The sequence below is a fragment of the Siniperca chuatsi genome, linkage group LG7 (genome assembly GCF_020085105.1).
Source record: "Siniperca chuatsi isolate FFG_IHB_CAS linkage group LG7, ASM2008510v1, whole genome shotgun sequence".
NCBI lineage: Eukaryota > Metazoa > Chordata > Actinopteri > Centrarchiformes > Sinipercidae > Siniperca > Siniperca chuatsi.
The window spans coordinates 17,572,325-17,591,531 of NC_058048.1; the positions used below are offsets into that span (position 1 = coordinate 17,572,325).

At 40.1% G+C, this 19,207-nt stretch overlaps 4 protein-coding genes across 7 annotated transcripts in view; 3 read left to right on the forward strand and 1 right to left on the reverse strand.

Moving 5' to 3' along the window:
- The first annotated feature begins 205 nt into the window (after window positions 1–205).
- On the forward strand, window positions 206–1,982 carry zgc:162608 (uncharacterized protein LOC100037332 homolog). 2 transcript variants are annotated; one of them, XM_044202969.1, is made up of 4 exons: window positions 206–320; window positions 481–539; window positions 621–714; window positions 842–1,982. In XM_044202969.1, exons 2-4 carry the CDS (start codon window positions 491–493, stop codon window positions 1,695–1,697), a joined length of 999 nt encoding a protein of 332 aa, XP_044058904.1. In that variant the 5' UTR covers window positions 206–320; window positions 481–490; the 3' UTR covers window positions 1,698–1,982. The 2 variants fall into 2 exon arrangements, with proteins under 2 accessions (XP_044058904.1, XP_044058903.1); XM_044202968.1 differs by lacking the exon at window positions 206–320 and having other exon boundaries at window positions 328–539.
- A 313-nt stretch (window positions 1,983–2,295) lies between these two features.
- LOC122879173 (zona pellucida-like domain-containing protein 1) lies at window positions 2,296–5,671 on the reverse strand. Its single transcript, XM_044202967.1, has 11 exons — window positions 5,559–5,671; window positions 5,232–5,359; window positions 4,830–5,056; window positions 4,440–4,630; window positions 4,233–4,305; window positions 4,047–4,144; window positions 3,829–3,912; window positions 3,554–3,725; window positions 2,886–2,985; window positions 2,768–2,791; window positions 2,296–2,656 (listed from the first exon to the last, which is right to left on the reverse strand). Exons 2-11 carry the CDS (start codon window positions 5,323–5,325, stop codon window positions 2,499–2,501), a joined length of 1,221 nt encoding a protein of 406 aa, XP_044058902.1. The 5' UTR covers window positions 5,326–5,359; window positions 5,559–5,671; the 3' UTR covers window positions 2,296–2,498.
- Window positions 5,672–11,418: 5,747 nt separating this feature from the next.
- laynb (layilin b) lies at window positions 11,419–17,727 on the forward strand. Its single transcript, XM_044203807.1, has 7 exons — window positions 11,419–11,859; window positions 12,615–12,921; window positions 13,170–13,327; window positions 14,075–14,119; window positions 14,743–14,820; window positions 14,985–15,102; window positions 15,528–17,727. The coding sequence occupies exons 1-7, from the start codon at window positions 11,787–11,789 to the stop codon at window positions 15,853–15,855; spliced, it is 1,107 nt and encodes a 368-aa protein (XP_044059742.1). The 5' UTR covers window positions 11,419–11,786; the 3' UTR covers window positions 15,856–17,727.
- A 723-nt stretch (window positions 17,728–18,450) lies between these two features.
- The window catches only part of sik2b (salt-inducible kinase 2b), a 46,508-nt gene continuing 45,751 nt past the window's right edge, over window positions 18,451–19,207 (forward strand). For 2 of the 3 annotated variants that reach the window (XM_044203802.1, XM_044203803.1), the window contains exon 1: window positions 18,451–19,011. In XM_044203802.1, coding sequence (XP_044059737.1) covers window positions 18,874–19,011 — 138 coding nt within the window. In that variant the 5' untranslated portion in view covers window positions 18,451–18,873. The remainder of the gene's footprint in view (window positions 19,012–19,207) is intronic. The other variant, XM_044203804.1, reaches the window with a different exon arrangement.

Consider the following 19,207-nt stretch of genomic DNA (forward strand, 5'->3'; position numbering starts at 1 on the left):
TGAAATAAAAACATATACATAAACAGAAGAAATGTGCTATTAAAATATATCCAGATAATTAAGATAATAATGATAATAATAATAATAATTGTAGACTTGCAGTCTTTTAAATTAATGTGTGTGTGTGTGTGTGTGTGTGTGTGTGTGTGTGTGTGTGTGTGTGTAGCTCTGTGTGTATATGCATGTCATGTTCTGTCATCAGTGTGACCCTCCACGTATTGACTGTTGACGCAGTCAGAGTTTGGGCAGCTGCTCTGATAACAAGGACCTTTATAAGTCAGATGAGAGGAGAAGTCAGTCTGCAGATCCCTGATCCTCAGGTAAAGGCCAGCCACCTTTTCACATCTTCTTGTCTTCTGTCTTAGACCGAGAAGGGAATTTATGTAAAAGGAATTATAGATAATTTATGGACATGTTCAGTATTAAGTCATTTGTTTGTTATAATGTGAAATGCTTATGTATTTCTCTGTCCCTCCACAGAAAGATAAACATGCATCTTAATGTTATGATCTTCGCCCTGTCATTCTTGACAACTTCAGGTATACATTACTCCTCAAATGCTGTTTAATACCCTTTATTTTGCAATTTCTTTTTTTCATGTATGTTTTCTTTGTCTGTAGCATACCCACTCCACCATAACACCAGGGAGGCAACCTGGACTGATTCAAAGGACAATCAGGCTCATGACAAGACAGAACTCACAAAGGATATGGAGTAAGTTGACTAACTACACTAGTAAAGTACTGTAAACCTGTAATAAATGTGCATCCATACGCTCAAGTCAAGAAATATTTAAAGAGAATAAATATCCAACACAGTGCCTTTGTCTCTCTTTGCTCAGTCAAATCTATAAGAGCCATGTAGACACCAGTGACCTTTACAACCAAGATGATCACAGCAAAAACCCTGTGGCAGAAGAGATGCAACGCAAACTCAACATGGAGTCGGAGCGTCTGCGTATCCGCCTGCGCCAAGAGCTGGCCGAGCTGCGGGAGAGGTTGTCCCCATCTCCACCCCACCTCAGCTCCACCCTGGCCAGCATGAGGGAGCGCTTGGCTCCCCTCACCCAGCAGCTCCAGAGCTCTCTCAGCAGTAACACCAAAGATCTGTGTGGCCAGCTGAGCCTCTATCTGCAGGGACTGGAGAAAGCAGAGGCCCAGGCAGAAGCCAGTCCGGCTTTCCACCAGGAAGCCTTCCACTGGATGAGCCAAACCCTGGAGCACAGCAGCTCCAAGGTGGTCGACATCATCAGCGACTTCCATACTAAAACCGTCGGGGTGATCGAACATCTGAAAGAGATCAGTGCTAGTGAAGAAGAGGCAGCCAAGCCAGAGCTCTGGCAGGAAATTAGTTCCAGGTTGGGACAGGAAGTGAGTTCACTGAGGGTAGAGGCACAGAACAGGGTGGGGGCTTTCAAAGCAGAGCTTGCTGCTCTGCTAGAAACTACACATCCTTGTGAGGCTGAAGTGATAGCCAGTATGGAGCGGTTCTGCCAAAATGCAGCCCTGCAGAGCCAAGTGTTTCAGGCCAGGATTGAGAGGTTGTTGCAGGGGCTGGAAGAGGAGCTGGAGGTCCAGGGAGTCTACAGCCTGTCTGCTTCTTCTTCCTCCTCGTCCATACAGCCAGGTGGCTCTTTGCAGGAGGATTTCTCAGTTAAACTCTCTGCTCTGATCCAAGACATTCTGCACTCAGTGTAGTGATGGACACAACTGTACATTTTTAAAAAACAATATTAATTCACTGCCGTTATGGTCGCATTAAAGTGATTAATTTGACTTGTATTCTTGTCCATGAATTTAGTTTGTTGTTTGCCACTGTACCAGCAAAGTAAGCAGCCTGTAAATATTTATAAATGTATGGTTTTGATTGATGTATTTGTTTCATTCTGTATGTGAATGAGTATGTAAATGTCAGTATATATTTAACTGTACTATGTAAAAGATGCTGCTCGTAGAGAGAAAAGTAAACAATGACATAAATCACCTGTTGTCATTTTTTAATTTTGTAATATCAACCACTGAGTGCAACACCAACCTGATTTAAATCTTTATTTGTAATCTGTACAAAACATAGCAACAGGTCTGACTTATATACGGCAGATTCTAATGTGCTCAAAAAATATCTTTTAATTGTTCTAAGCAATGGAATCAAGATTCTGTATAAGAAACTGGTACAAACTGGTAAAAAGTTCAGTGGGCAGAACAACCATTGTCAAAGAAAATTTATAATAACATAAAATATTAAAATTACTCTTTAATTGTTTACATAGTTTTTTTTACACATAGTTCAGATTTGACTGTTCCTTCATAACCGATAAATGACTGCTGAATACAGATGCAGTAAGTATAGAAAGAAAAGGTTATATAAGATACCAGCGTATTTGCTTGGTTTCCATGGTCAACATTTGATTATTACTGAAAAGAAATCACAACATTATTAGATTTTATGTTCTCACAATAAACATACAATTACAATATGGTATGAGGCCAGTTGATATGTCAATCAAAGGCATGAGGTAATCCTCCTGCCCAATAAAACTTCTTCAGAACGAACCAGCCACCCAGAACCAGCAAGACTGCAGCAGCCGAGCCAAACACCACCCCCACTACCAGGCCCGTCACGTTCACATCATCCCTCTCAGATGCCACTTCATTACCTGATGCACACAGGGGGAGATTAATGGAGATTACTTTTTGGGCTGTCATGATATTTTCCAATATATTAAGATGTATTTCTAGAATGATGAATGTGATCAAAATATACTCACTGTAGGCAGCTGCATTTGGCCTGTCTTTAGTAGGAAAAGATAAGAAAGAGAGTCAGTGAAAAAGGCAACTTTTTTATCATGGTTCACTAAAGTGGTGTTGTTTTTTACTGGGTCTAACCTTCTCTGGCTGTGTAAAGAGGTCCAACTGAAACAGTGGCAGAATCACTGCTTTCTTCTCCAAAAGGAGTCAAAGATCTTTTTCTTCTGTTATTACAGGCCTGAAAAACAACAAACATCCAGATGGGTTTAGTTTGGTCTATGTCATATGATGTAAAAACTATGGCTTTTAAAATAATGTGTGATTTATTTGCTTTATTTTATGATAAAATCACAATGAAGACAAATTGGGGAGTGCCTGGGGTGCGGACCATGAACCACAACGACCTCAATTCAAATCTGTCCAAGAACCTTAGTTGCAGTAATTTCCCATCTCTCCCTACATTTCCTGTCATCTCCCTACTGTCAGCTATCAAATAAGGCCATAAAATGGCCAAAAAAAATACTGTTTCTCCACAAATTTCTAGTTGTCATATTATCAGTAGCAACTGTTAAATGTTTTAGGTTTACTGAATCTTGTGTGGCTCAATACTGAGGATAAAACATTTTCTATTTCTATATATTTATTTCTATTTTCATCAACTCCTATGATTCAGAAAACAGGTAAGTTTGTATATAACTGGTGATAAATTGTATCATTCAAATCTTTGCCCTAGAATTATCACAGGATGCCTTACTTTCTCTGATGTCTTTAAAGCAGAGTCATTTGTTCTTGACTGCTGAACTTACAGACAGCAGCTCTTGACATTTGCTTGGCTCACAGAGTCTCAGTATGCAGTGCAGATAGATGCTGGACTTTGCCTGGTCACGGTGCTGAATGAAGCGGAAGGCCTCAAAGTTAAATCGGGCAACCTTGGAAAGGCCATTGCTTGTCACCGATGTCCTTTTGTCCAATGAACAGCTAGTGGAGAGCAGAATTATTTAGATATAATTTATTTTTAAAAGTGGAATTTATATTATTTCCCCCATGTATGAAGCTATAATAATGATATGTGCTTCCATACCCGGTGAAGAAGTTGTGCTGCTCACTCTGTGACATGTTGTAAGGAGTGGGAGTACCAAAGCAGTGATCCAGCAGTACATGGAAACTGAAAACAGGACAGTGGACCAGTGAGTTACTGTTTGCCACAAGAATGCACTGTGCTTACTTTTATTTCAATATTTGTTTTCAGATAAACAAATTCACTATGAGCACGCACTCATCCAAATGGGCTTTGCTTACTTTCCTGTGAGGTTAACAGCCTTGACCTCCACATAGACTCTGGTTCGTAGCTCAAGTCCTGTTGAAGGTACCACTAACGGGTAGGCATAGTCAGTGTCCTGGAGAAATAAGACATCAGAATAAAATAAGTCAGGAGAAATACCTCTATAGCGTGTCTTAGTCAACTGAATGCCAACTTTTACTTACATTAAAAACACTCATTTTCAGTGTATCAATGAAGGTTCCATTATTATCACTGGTCGACACTGAAACTGAGGAGCTAAAAAATCGTGGAAAAGAGAATGACTGTGTGTATATGTTAACTTCATGTGTTCAGACATTTACAACTTGCTTAAATAATCCTCATAGAAATATCTATTTTGCATAAATTTGGCCAGTTGGACAGTTACTCACGCCACAATCTGTGTGTTGTTGATCAGGTACTCCAGCGGGTAGCGGCAGGAGAAGTGATAGTAGAGGTCTGTGGAGTAGCTGATCAACCCCTGGTCAGATCTGGGTGTGTCAATGTACCCTGTGATGATAACTGACTGGATACTTAAGAAGCTGCTGAAGGGACCTCTGGGGTCCGGGGCCTCATCCACAATCTGAACAAGACAACAAAAAAAAACATAACTTCACACACTTCTTCTGTATTGCCACATAACCCTAAATAAAATGTTCATCTAAATCCCTATTGCAGTAAAACCACTGGAACTACTTGTCTCTTTGCATATATGTCAAAATCTCCATAATCTTTCCAGTGATTCAACATTATTCAACATCTTTTACCAGACACGTTCTGACCTGCAGAGACTGCCGACAGGGGTTATCCTGACTGTCGTTAACAGGAAGCTGGTAACGGATGACTGGAGGATTCACACTGGTGTCAATAGAGCCCTGGCACTCCATAGTGTTGTGGTTCCCGTTCAGAGACAGGTCTGTGATGTTGAAGCCTGCCCACTGAGCCGTGCACAGGTTGATTTCCAGGGTGATCGTACTGGTACCGCAGTCAACTGTCAGGTCTGAATTGTCTATGAAAGAAGGAAAAAGAGAAACCAAGGAGATTTATGTTTTAATATTGTGAGATTTTGAGGGGATATTGATATGATGATCCAGTTGCTGCTGCAAAGACAGAAGTGAAAAAAGTCCAACATTAAGCAGGGGAAAAAGTCATCTGGCATCTGGTGGAAGTAATAGTTAACCTACCTGGGGTCCTCTCATACTTAGAAGAGCAGTTGTAGAGACACAGAACAGGCTGCAGGAGCACAACCAGCAGAGGGAGACAAAGGTAAAGATTCATGTTGTCTGGAGGAGGTTCAAACAGTTGATCAGTCCTGTATTTACATGGAGATAAAAAATAACAATATCAACAATAATTTAGAAAAACAAAAACAAAATAAGACTAAATTAAGTCAGATCTGATGAACTGCTAGTGATTATTCATTCATAATTCAAATGCATAATGCACTGCAATTTAAAATCAGTTAATCAGTTAATTTCAAACAGAGACCTGACAAGACCTGAGGGTCTTACCTTAGCTGGTACCTGAGCAGGTGTCACAAAAGTTGTTGTGCAATGTGGCTTTTATAGTGTTAGACAACCTAAAGACACCTAAAACCATAGAGGTGTGACTCTTAAGCCCTCCCTTCAAGTAGTTGTAGACCCCTATGTACACACACACACACACACACACACACACACACAAACACACACACAAGTACACACACTTTCTCCATGTTTCTACTGTGACATCTCGTTTTCACAGCAGCAGCTCCTGGCAGGGTTCACTGTCAGATCTTAACCCAGCAGGTTAATGTGTCCCTCGGGTTAACAACAACTGCTGTTTCAGGTTTCCCTCCATCAAAAATGATCATTGAAGAATGGAAGTGAAATTTACAGTTGTTTGGTTGGTTGTGCTGAGGTAAATGAGGTTTAAATTTGGATGCATATTTATTGGTAAATAAACTTGTTGTACTTAAGGGAAAGCTGCAATTTTGAAACTATCAACATAATACTTGGCCATGAACAGATTTCCGTTTTCACATGCAGAATAAATGCATTTTATATGCTAATTCTAATTATACTTTGTCAATAACCCCTTTAATAAATAACTGAGATATTGTACTGCATTACATATAAATTACAAATCTACTTATTCAGAACCAAAAACTTAAAAAACTCAACTCTCAAAAGAAAGACGTACATTTTCCAAGATATAAAAATCACTGTCTTGAATAAAGGATTCATGTCTTGAGAATGAAACACCTTGAATGCTTGAAAGGTGATCATGCTTGCCATAAGCTATGAAGTTCTCAGCCAACCAGGACTAAACCTCTCCTCTATTGTGTCCATAGACCTGCATTGCAGGTAGTCTCTATGCAGTAGCTATAGGCCACAACTGTTACTGCTCAACTGAGAGGCCTCATTGTTGCTCAGAACTATAGAATGAAAAGGAGCATCAGTGTTTATGCCGCTGGTGAGAGAAGACATCTGTTACACTATCCATAGATGCGTCACTCCTTTACAATCTCTTCAGTCCTTGTCCACATCCGCAGATTTTTCCTTCCAGGTCACCTGTTTGGAAACAACTCGTTGGCCTTTCTTTTGCACTCTAATCACATTCTCACATTTCATTTTCCTATAATCCTTCTGGCTGCAGAGTGAGAGATAATGTCTGGATGGAGATGCTCACCTGTCCATAGGTCGATGGGCCAGGATAGAAAATGTTCCTACTTTGGATAAGCTAAACAAATAATTTAAAAAACACAAAAAAACACACAAAAAAATGCATTATCACTAAGCTGAAAACAGGGCTTTTGGAGATACATTGTTGACAATGTATGTGAATTTTATTTATGTGAAAATAAGAGAGAAATGTGATAGCACAAGATTGACATTAATATATTGTTAATAGAATAGAACAGAATAGAGTAACCATTATCTTTAGGCTAAAGTTAGAAAGACCAGACTGCCAGGATTATTATGACAGTGTGTTGTGATAATGATTAGTGTACATCTTTACTGGGTCCTTTTTACCACAAACTGGTTACTGACATACAATCACATGTCCCAGGGCAGGACACAAATTTAGTTTCAGATGAAAGAGGATACACTGGGAAGCTTGTAAGGAGATGATGCTGTCCTCTGTAGGCATGTGCAGTGAAGCAGTTCATTAGTGTAGCTAATGACCCCATATCACATGGACAACTAACTGAGTAGTAAATATGTTTAACAATAGTTAGATGAGTTTTTGTCTTTTCTGCCTACAAAAAAGTGTTTACTTGTGTAGCAATAATTAGCCAAATGCATTTCTTCTTATGATGTAATGCTGTTACCATGCTGTAACCATATGAAATATTGCCGGGCAAGTTTAAATTGCTTAATCTGAGAATGCATAATCTGCAGAACAATGTCCCCTGTGACTAATATATTATTATATATGACTATATTAGATTGTTAATATTCATGCATGAATGTGTAAGTAGCATTTTACTGTTGTAGCTGTTGTAGCTACTTTCTACTGTATAAAGTTAGGTATTTCAGTCCAGTTATTTCCAATCTAGGTTCGGGCCCCTCCAAAGAGTCACAAGATAAATCGAAGGGGTCGTGAGATGATTAATGGGAGAGGAAAGAAGACAAACCAAAGTTCTGCTACGCAAATTTCCAATTATTTTTTGGACTTTTCTCTAATCTTTACTTTATGTGAAATACTGGGTAATTTGAACAGTTATATAAATGAAACCATCTCAGACATTTCGAGGGGAAATGTCTCTTTGGTGGAACAACTTGAAAGAAGACAAGGAGCCACAACAAGACACTGATTTTTTATAAGCGGTCACAATTTAAAAAGAACCATTTGTTTGATCTTTAATGATGCATTGTATTTTATAAGCTTATGTTTTTAATGTAAAATCTTAAAAGTAACCAGTAACTCCAGCTGTCAGATAATGTAGTGTAGTAAAAGGACAATATTTCCTACTCAGATGTAGTGGAGTAAAGCATTACAATACTTGAGTAAATGTACTTAGTTACTTTCCACCACTGATGTCATTGGACAATAACTGAGAACTGAGTTTCTGCTCGGCCTTATTTCATGAGTAGTTTGGTGTCATCTGCTGGCCAAAATTAGACAGGGCTCAAATGCCTTGTTGTTGTCTGCATCTAACAGACTCGTGATTCACCAGTGTTGAGGAGTGCAAGCCAAGAGACACAACTTCCTCCTCAATGAACAGACAGCACAGTGACAGCCATTGTGTATTTGGTTCTCAGAAAAACGCCAATACACATCCATTCCAGTAAACAAAAGAAGTACAAATAATCTGGAATTAACAAAGATACAAAAATAAAGTAATCTACAGCAAATAGAAAATCATGTTCTGTCCTGCACCAATTGGGCAAATTGGGCAACCGCTCCAGGGCCCCCAAACCTCCAGGTTTATTAAATGTTAACTGTTTTGTGCTACTTTAAATGAAAATCTGTGTGACAATATACCCCTCTTAAGTGTAGTATAAACTTACGTGATAATGGCCTTAAGGTGGATCCTGATTTTGAGGTCTTGGAAGAGGGTCTCTGTGTTATTTTTTTCATTTGTGTACTAACATATTCCAGGATTATTTTGTCTTTAATTAAATTACCACATAGCAAATCTAGGTCCAGGTGGTATTCAGGCACAGACAAACTGCACACATTGCACAGAGAGTGGGAGAAGGCATGGGGGCCCATTAGCTAATTAGGACTCCCTAACAGGTTAATCTGACGATGTGTCTGCCCAAATCCTAAATGAGAAGTGTTTATCTACAAAAAGGCCTTCCCACAGGAGTATAACAAGTCTGTTCATACATCTATTTATACAATGATTTCTTTTTAAATCCCTTTTTGATTTGTTGTGGCCTTCCTGATTGCTGTTGCTGTCTAGTGTCTTGTAAGCCCATGTGGGCTCAAATATACAAATCAATCAATATACAATTTTTCAGATGCACACACGACATTCACAATGTTTAATTACATAATAACAATTGTATATACAATCCAACATTAAAGTCCTCCCGTGAATTTATCCATGGTGCATTCGTGTTGTTTAGTACAAATAATCTTTGAGCCTGTTGCCCAACAATAAACATACTGATGATGTGAGAAAAGCTCAACAGGGGCATGTGTGTTTGTAACAGTCACAGCTCACACATCACATGACATTTTTCGCACGCCGACCAATAATCAAATCAGCTGAAGAGGCTTTGAAAGACTAAAACAAGGAAAAATCAAAAAAATCATTCCAGGCCACATATGACAAGCATCCAGAGCCTTAATCTAACAACAAGACTCCCGCATAACGGACACACTGGTGTTGCCAGTAGAGAGCGAATGACAGGGAGATGGCCTGAAGCCAGGTAGTAGACAACAGGCCTACACACAGAAAAACAGCCTGTGATTGTCTGGCCTCTCTCAGCTCTCCACGGAGAGGAGCTGATGTTCATTACTCTGCTTCCAAGGTCATGGATGTTGGATCAAGGTCAAGGTTGATGGATGTTGTTAAAAATCCATCAACACAAGAGGAGGATAAACTGCAGGCTGTGGTGAGGTCATGGCTAACTTCTGTGTTATGTGCTATGTGTGTCTGTTTGTGTAACAACTTTTCCAGATTTTTTTTTTTTTAAATCTTTCAACATATCTCATCATCATGTACTGTACATTGTGTCACAGTACTAGATACAATAACATGGGCTGCAGATATAGGCCTGCAATAAAGAAACTATGGAAGGGGTGAGAGACCTACAAAGAGGACAGCATGGCAGAGCAACAGTGTTTTATGCCCTCTGTTTTGTCAGTTTTCTTCACTATTTTTGCTGCATCACATTTTTGTCTATTATTCTCCGATCTGTATTTTCAACATTTGTAAGTTTCAAAACACAAATGTTGCTGACTCTCAGTGTTTACATGTTTGATGGTTGTATACCATTATAGGTGTGTGTGTTACTTGGGGTTTATCATAGCAAATGTGTGTAAGCAGATGAGAAAAACTGTAACCATTCAAATGTTGTTTTTTTAACTAATAAGTACATGGGTGACAAAATCTCCCATAGGTGTTGAGTTGGGTTGATATCTGGCGACTGCAAAGGCCGAAGCATATGATTCACATCGTTTTCGTACTCATCAAACCATTCAGTGACCCTTTGTGCACACTGTGGAAGTGAATATTGTCATCCAGGAAGAGACTACTCCCATTAGGATAGAAATGTAGAGGGATAAAGGTGATCACTCTGAAAAACATCGCATTAATTTACAGTGACCTGTCCCTCTAACGCAGAGGTGGGCAAATGGCGGCCTGTGAACCAAATCTGACTTGCAATAACATCAAATATAGCCCCCAGGTGAAGAGAAGCATGCAACCAGCTGCTACTGAGCCTTATTCTGCGCCATTTGCTGGCTATTTGAACTGAAGTGAACTGAAATGAAGTCCAATAAACTTCCCACATGGATAATGCACATATATAATATAAACAACTTAATTTAAATATATCAAGAACCCCTTGAATTCAAACACGGTTTTACTCCAACCGCGTTAGCCTATTTGACAAGAACAGACTTGGGTCTCCCATACACGAATTCAAACAGAATGGAGCGCTGACATCTTTTCAACAACAACAACAACATCAGTACTTTCATTCAACCATAACTGAAGCAGGCCTCCATTTCACCCGTCAGCCTCTCAGTCTTTTCGGGGAATGTTTCAGTGTAAAATTGTTTATTTTTGTTGCGCACTGTTACCCACACGACTGGTCGAGGCTTTCACAATCAATTCATATTCTGGAAATGAAACCACCATGCCTGGAAACCAAACCAAAGCAATGAACAGGAAGCATGGTTCTGAAAAAAAACCATTCCTCTTCCTCCTCTGCATGATTTCCTGTTCCATGGGCAATCTCTCGCTCTCTTCCTCTTTATCGCTTACTCTGTCCCTGTCTCACTCTCTGTCCTTGCTTTGTGTCTCTTTGCATGGTGTTTTCACAATCTGCTCTGAGTCAGTTTCCTTTTAAGTGCTTACGCTTGCTTTACTAGAGATTTGTTTTTTGTTTTGTTTTGTAGTGGGGCTCACCAGCCACATCAGACATGTGGTCGATAAAGTTCACATCACAGGAGATCATCATGTATACCAAACGAAGAAAAAGGGGAAAAAAGTTGTACTGAAGTCAACCTTGTTTCTGTTTTCTCGCTTTGTTTTCTCCTCTAAGCTGTTTTCCCCAAGACAGCACTCAATCACAGTGTGTGGTGTGTGTGTGTGTGTGTGTGTGTGTGTGTAGTAGAATAAGAATGAGACATACTCATTCTTTATTTTAATACAGGGAGCATGATACATATTGTGCGCACAAAGAACACTATTCATTCCATTATAATGACATTACTATAGCCTATGTGAAATGGGATTTAACTAATTTAGTAAAAGGGGACACAGGCTGCACACTGACTGCACAAATTCATACCTCAGTGGTTTGAGTTTACATCTAGAGGGAAAAGAACCGCTGAAAATAAACAATACTTTCATGGAAAAATCATGGACTATCTCACTCTTGATTTTTTTTTCTCCCAACCAGACGCCATATGCACGCCTTCACTAGTCGACCCACTTTTGACTGGACAGACTCCGCTGGCTCTATCGTTAGTCTGTGTTCATCACAGGGTTTGAAGATCTTAAGTTCATAACAAACTAGTTTACACTTGATTTTAAGAGTAATCGTCCAGCACACTCGGGTGAACATGTAGAGATGGATTTTATGAAGCTGTTTGGCACCGTTATCGCCGTTTTGTTCCACCCTGGATCCGCTTCTAAAATAAATGGTAAGAACTTACGAACGAAAACTCCATGTTTAAACTCTGCTGAGACAGTGTAATAATGTGTATTTAATTTCCAAGGTAAGGCTTCGATTTGTTTGATTTTACCGAGAACGTTTTGTGCATTTTTGAAAGTGGCAACGAGGTTGATACCAGAACCACCGTGAAGAAGCGTAAGGCACACAGTATGTGCATTATAATGATAAACAGGCTGCACTCAAACGCAGCACAGCAGCACGCGCGTGATGTGGTGGAAAATGAACATCAGACTGTTTGCGATTATGAAGTCGGGGGTTCGCCTAGTTTGAATAACTATAGTGCTATAGTAGCCTACTAATAGGCTACTAATCTATAGGCAAATCTATAGACTGGCACTATTTTTCAGTTGGTTAAAAATGGAAATGATATAAGCAATATCTCACAGAGATAAGAAGTCTTAGACTGGTCATTATTTTATTGCTTGTTCATTTTCATTAGGCTTACTTGTTCATGGTTTAATGTGGTTCCCAACCTGGGAAAAAACAAACCTTTTTAAGCCCTTTAAAATTTAGGTCTTATACTATAATTTCCCTACCATATGGTTCACTCTACCCACGTTGCAGGAAAATGTGGGAAGACTTTGGCAAAAACTTCTGGTTCCTAAATTGTCCATGATACTGTAAGTTGTTTATAATCTTTCTGCCACGTGGGTGCCACAGGAAGTCTCCAGAAAACAAAAAACCCTGCATTTCTGATCTGTTTATCTCCCCCCTGGTGTCCAGGCCAAAGGATCTGTCGGCGCGGGACAGAGCGCCCATGCTACAAGGTGTCCTACATCCAGGACAGCAGGCGAAGGCTGACCTTTGAGGATGCCAGGCAGGCCTGCAGGATGGATGGAGGCGACTTGCTCAGCATTGAAACAGAAAGCGAGCAGCGACTGATGGAGAGGTTTATACAACAGCTGCAGGCTGGAGATGGAAACTTCTGGATCGGGCTCCGCCGCAGCCCACAGCGCTACAGGGCAGGGACCACAAGCCCAGGTTGCCCCTCGCAGTACTATTGGCTGGATGGAAGCAAGGCCAAGTTCAGGTCTCTCTCATTTTTTTTAACATTTCACTCTTTGCATCAGTGAAAACGGTATGAGGGAGGCCAGAGTCACTTGTGACTTAGAAAAGATTATTGGATGAAATTACGCTTTTGTGGGAGTGATGGAATGTCTACAGTCCTTTGAAAGAATTTGGGAATAAGAGAGTAAAACTGTGCGTGTAATAATGTACATTGTCCAATTTAAATATGACACAATATGAGCCCAAACTTGTGCATCTTATTTGCTGCAGGAACTGGCATTGGGATGAGCCATCGTGTGGTGGTGAAATGTGTGCGGTTCTGTACCACCAGCCCTCTGCACCACCCGACGAAGAAGGTCATTTCCTGTTCCAGTGGAATGATGACAGCTGCAACTCCAAGAACAACTTTGTCTGCAAATACCCAGAAGGTGAGCCAGTAGATCCCAGACGCTGTGCTGTTGTAGCTGGCTGTGCAGTGCTGGGAATTTTTGACATTTGGCACTCTTGGTTTTATTTGGTTCTTGAATCCACAAAATCTGAATTTTATTTTTCAAAGAGCATTACTATAATGTGGCCACTGCTGTCAACAACTAGCACTAAACAAATAATGTGCAATGTTAATGTTGGTGGCCTGGATTACTGTCATGCTCTGCTTTCTGGCAACCTAAAATGATATATCTTCTTGTGTTTGACATATACCTGATACCTTAAATATTTATTTTTAAATTAACCTATTGTTGTTTTTTTTGGTTTTTTTTGTTTGTTTTTTTACTTGTTTGTGTATCAATCTCCTTATAGTCCCTTATAGTGACTTAAAAACTGCGAAACAACCCTTCACTGAATATATGTGCACACTTTGTGGTCATATTTATATAATGGTTAACAATCTTAATCATATATTTTACTTTAAACTGTTTACTCCTCTGAAGATTATTCAGTGCTCATTTTATTTAGATTATTAATTTTACTTCCTTTTTCTTATGGTTCTTCCTGTTTTTCCTATTATCCATCTATTCCAGATGTGAAACAGTTTGTGTGTCTTTATGTATTTAATCTTTTTTTTATTAGCTGAGTGAGGCAGCATTGCTTATATAATTTTATTATATTGCTCTATATATAGAGGATTGAATGGCTGAATGATGTTAACTTACTGTTCTTTTCTCTGTCTTTTGCAGAAAAAGTACCAATATTTACTGAGGAAAGGAACACAGCACATGCAGGTACAACATGCACTTGACTACCCCACACATACTGTCCATGTATGCATGATGTTTCTGTGGGATACAGATAACAAGTGACTGCAGATATGTTATATATTATACTTAGATCAAGAAAAGTCAGACAAAACACCACATCACTACTTTTTATCACTTTTTTTAGTGTTCTCTGTCAACTTTCTTTTGTGTAAATGAAGACATCTAGTGGTCAAAATGTATTAAGGTTTGGTTTGTATAATCTGCAGGTCACATGTTGTACAGTACAGTAGTGTATGATGTATTTATCCTTGTAGCAAATAACTGTTTCCATTCAGGCTAGACAACAGTCAAAATCTTCAGTTTTACTAAAAGCGAATGAATACAAAACTTATACAACACATGTATTCACATACATTCTGGAAAACTTCAAACAGGCTAAATTTGCATGTGATCAAATCTAACAACAAGGAAATTTAAACAGGGAAACAAACAATTAAGCTCAATACATGAGATTTATTATATATAATAGTTTCAAATCGTACTCACATGTTTCTTTCTTTTGGTAGAAATCAGTTCAAATCTGCAATGGTTAGATAAACATATGTCATATCAACTGATGACGTTCGTTTGTTTTCTGATCGCTGCAGTTCCATCTCTGAGGCCAAACTTATTCTCAACTACAGAAAGTGATGAGAGGATAAAAATAGGACTACCTGAGTCATCAGGTAAGAAAAGAAAAAAAAACTTCCGTTAATGCCCTTTATGTTTTCTGGGAAACTACCAAAAATGTAACAGAATCACAACATGCACTAACTATTCAAGGTTAAAAGGTCCTGTTCAAAAGTAATCTTAAAAGAAGTTATGCCAAGTAATATTCTTTCCTTTGCAGTATCTCTCTCAGACAACACCCTGTATGTTTCCTACATCCTTTATGCAACTATTCCTGCTCTACTGCTGCTACTGTTTGCAGCTGCTGGGTTCTTCTGTTACAAACAGCATGCTAAGAGGTAAAAGCAGAAAAGTTGTTATATTAAAAACCATAACATGTACTTATCTGTTGTACTTCAAATATAAAACATTGTGTTTCTGGATGCAGAGTAATACACTGATGTATTAAGACGCATTTTAGAAGAGAAGTTAATATATCTGTATATAATGCATGTACAAAACATTTATTTATCAACATGGCACATCAGTGCAGCTCTTCTCCAAGTTTACTCGGTTTTGGCCAATGTGAGCATATTTCCCAAGGGTATATCTCTTGTATCTTTGGTCTTAGAAAAGTTTGTGGTTAGAAACCTAAAGGGAAATGTGCTTTCTCACTTTATGTGGCCTGTAAAGTGGTCATTTCACTGATGAGCAGTATGTCTCCCTTTAAACCATGTTGTGATGATCCCACTGTGCTCTTTACTGTTGTTTATTTCATATTCAGGAGGAAGACTGAAGCAGAAAGCTACCCCAGCAGATCAAAACCGTGGACGTCAGCAACAGCATCCCCTGGCGCAATGCAAGGACCTTACGCCTTTAGTGACATTACCAAACTGCCTCACACTGCTCTGGACAGCAGCATGCCAGCAGACATCATGACAAAGTACTCCTGTGCTCCTTCCCAGGACTCCCAGTGTGACGATTATGAGAATGTTTCATGCACAGACAGGGAGAGTGGGTTTGTGACCAATGACATCTATGAGACCTGCAAAGCTCAAAGCCGCCGCTGCCGCAGTCAAACTGGTTGGGTAGAAAATGAGATCTATGGATAACACTGTTGATGCCCATCTGTTCTCTGTGAGTGTCCGTCAGCCTCATAGCAGCTAACGAATATGACCCAGCTAGACAGAAGAACAAAGTAATCTCCATCCCTTTCTTCCTGTACACCTGACCGGTTATTTGCGTGGTGCAGGATTACAAACCCCGTGGCCGCGTCGGCCTGGACTTAGGTTATTTAAACATAGATCTATCTCCTGTGTGTATCTCCAGTGCTGCATCCTCAGCATCCAGCATCCAAAGTTGCAAGTCAGATTAATGCTTATAGCAGGGTTTCCCAAAGTTTTGTCAACTGTGACTCAATATTTAGGCCCTGAACTTGAACCCCACCAGCAGAGAGTTCTCAAATCATCAATCAAATTGTGAATCTGAGCATGACGTACCTTTGGATTCAAGAGTAATAAATGGGTTGTCTAAAAATGATAATATATTTTAAATAAATTGTATTATTAAACAAGACTAAGAGTCTACAGCCATGCTAGCGGCTCTGTGACTTTATGCTTGGGCACAGCGCTGAGCTAAATGTGTAAGCATGCTAACATGGTCACAAAGGCCAATGCTAACATGCTAATGTTTAACAGTCATAATGTATACCATGTTCACCATCTTAGTTTGGTGTGTAAGCATGCTAAAATGCTAATTAGCACTAAACACAAAGTACAGCTAAGGCTGCTGGGAATGTCATTAGTTTTCTAAGTATTTGGTTATAAACCAATGTATTAAATAGATGAAAAGTTAGGGGGATCATCAAAGTTATCATAATCCTGAGGGGGACATGATGGTAGTCCATCCAATAGTTGTTGAGACCCTTTACTCAAAACCACAAATGTCAACCGTATGGTGGCGGCAGCGCTAATGTCATCGAGATACATCATCTAGACAAAATCTCTCTCTCTCTCTCTGACAAATTGTGTAACTTCACAGCAGCGCTAAGGCATTGGTTTCAAAGAGGCATCAATGAACTCAAGTAAGCAGCAATGAGTCAGATCAGTTTAGCGGTGCGACAGTGCTGCTATATTTGGCATGGTGGATGCACATTTAACCCTGTGTATAAGTGCAAGTTTTGAGGACTCACGCAAGGTTACTCATGTTGTAAACAATCCAAAATTAAACTACTCAGCCGTTTTCCAATCACGTCACAAGAGACACAAAGACAAAAAGATCCTGTAGGCTCTCTACGGCAGTGAAGTTGTCCTATTCAGGGAGTATTCTGACCTTTTCTCTAAATCTTTGGAGTGGTGTTAGCCCTGTGTAAGGCTTCCTGTTTGGACTCTGATGTCAGGGAACAGGACAGTACAAGTGGAAACACTGATGACAGAACTCTGCTGACCCCAGTAAACCTCAAAACTGTGGGCTTTCCCAACTCCACCTGACTGAACCGTCCCACTGATCTGACAGTACAGACTTTTTTAGGACCAGTTTGGAATATGTCATGGACTCATTCATCAGTGTTTGCTTGTAAAAACATGTGCCTGCCGTGTAATAGTAAATATAAAATCATGAATATACATTACTGAACACAAATGCCTGTGTTATTTCTAAGTGTGTACTGAGTGGGCTGTTGGGTCGGTGTCAACATCTTTCGGTGGAAAGATGTAGCAAGCGCAGTAAGGAGAGGCTGAGTGTGTTCTTGGAGAATGTTAGACAGGAAATGCCAAAAGCACATCTGGAACTCTTACATTCAGGAAGTCTATGCGTGACAGCGGAGAGGCCTTCGGAGCGCTGCTCTGTCTGCCCGCTCAGTAATCCACTGTTCTGTGTTAGACTGTCACTGCATGAGCTGAAGAGAACAACTGCTGGGAGTGAGTGTGTGCCATATTTTAAGCACAACGTGAGTTTTGGGTGTCAAATAAAGTTTGGTTACAAGATATTGTGGTTGCACTCCTTAATAACAATAGGGTATATTCAAAGTTTTTTGTATTTGTTTAAGTGTGTAGGGGAGTGTCTGTGTGACATTAGATGTGTGTGAATGTAAAACGCCTAAAGCACAAACACTACTGTGCTGAGAACAATCTTTCAAAAGGAAATGTGTGGCCTTGCTTCAATTTTCTATTTTTGCCAACAGATGGTGCTGCTATGTAGCTGACCAAAGTGTCTTTGTGGCTGATAAAATGTCTAGTTTCACATGAGGTCCTGCACGTTACATTATATAATGTTATATATTATAAAATCTGGGAATTTGTACTGTTCATTGCAAAAAAAATTGGATTATATAACAAAACGTAGACATGCTATGGAATGTAATTGTTTTCTTTTTTTTAAATCCTAACATATTTGTTTTTAAATTATGTTTTTCCATTCATTCTTGCAGAGCACATTTATGTTAGCAATTAAAATGGGGCAGTTTCAGGCTGATTCAGAATGAATTTAACCCTTTTCCTTGCATTTTTCACTCGCAGCCGACAAATGCTTATTAAACACCTGCAGGGCAAAACTTCAAAGTTACCTATGCGTGCAATCAAGGAGGGCAGGCAAGCAAACAGATTTCAGAATAGCAATTTTACCGGTTGACGTAAGAGGTGGGTCTGGTTGTCTTGACAACCAATTGGCACTGAAGTGTGGAGCGGCTCCGTGGCCCCGCCCCCTGTACAAATACCCCTATGGCTTTGACGTCAATACACGTCAACCAGAGAACATGATGCCTCTTTGCAAGTCAACTCGTGTGCTCTCTAGCTGATAGAGGCACCTCAAGCTGAAATATTATAGCTCTATTGTATTGGAGAACGTGGTGTGACAGACCCCGGAATCAGCAAATGGCCTGCTTCGTATCGCCCCACTGACGGAGAGTGTCGCCACACTGGGGTTCAAGCTGGCAGGGCGACACAGAAATCAACTTTGTCTGTTTTTAATGGACAAGCTTCGAGCGGCGGCGGCGGCGGCGGCGGCGGCGGGCGGTTTGTTTTCCTTTCGTCTTTATCTGTAGCTGCCCAAGCAAGCCCGTGTGAGCCCCCCGTGTGTCCCCTGCTCGTCTGGCTACCTCCTACTCTTCCACAAACAGTCCCAGTTAGAACAGCATGGTCATGGCTGACAGTGTCCAAAAACCGCTGATACGGGGTCCGGTCCGAGTGGGCTTCTACGACATCGAGCGCACTTTAGGAAAGGGCAATTTCGCTGTAGTGAAGCTGGCTCGACACCGCATAACCAAGACCGAGGTGAGTGTTTCGGTGAACTAGTTAGCTTGAAAGCTAACTTAGGCTACTGTTCGGCTGAGTTACATAACTTTTATGCACTAGTTGACACCCCAGATATTCACAGCAGATACCGAAATGCTGTCCACATCATGCACTAATAGAAACTTGGATCAGGTAACTGCCGGGCCACTTGGCTGCTCCAGTGCGAGCAACAGCT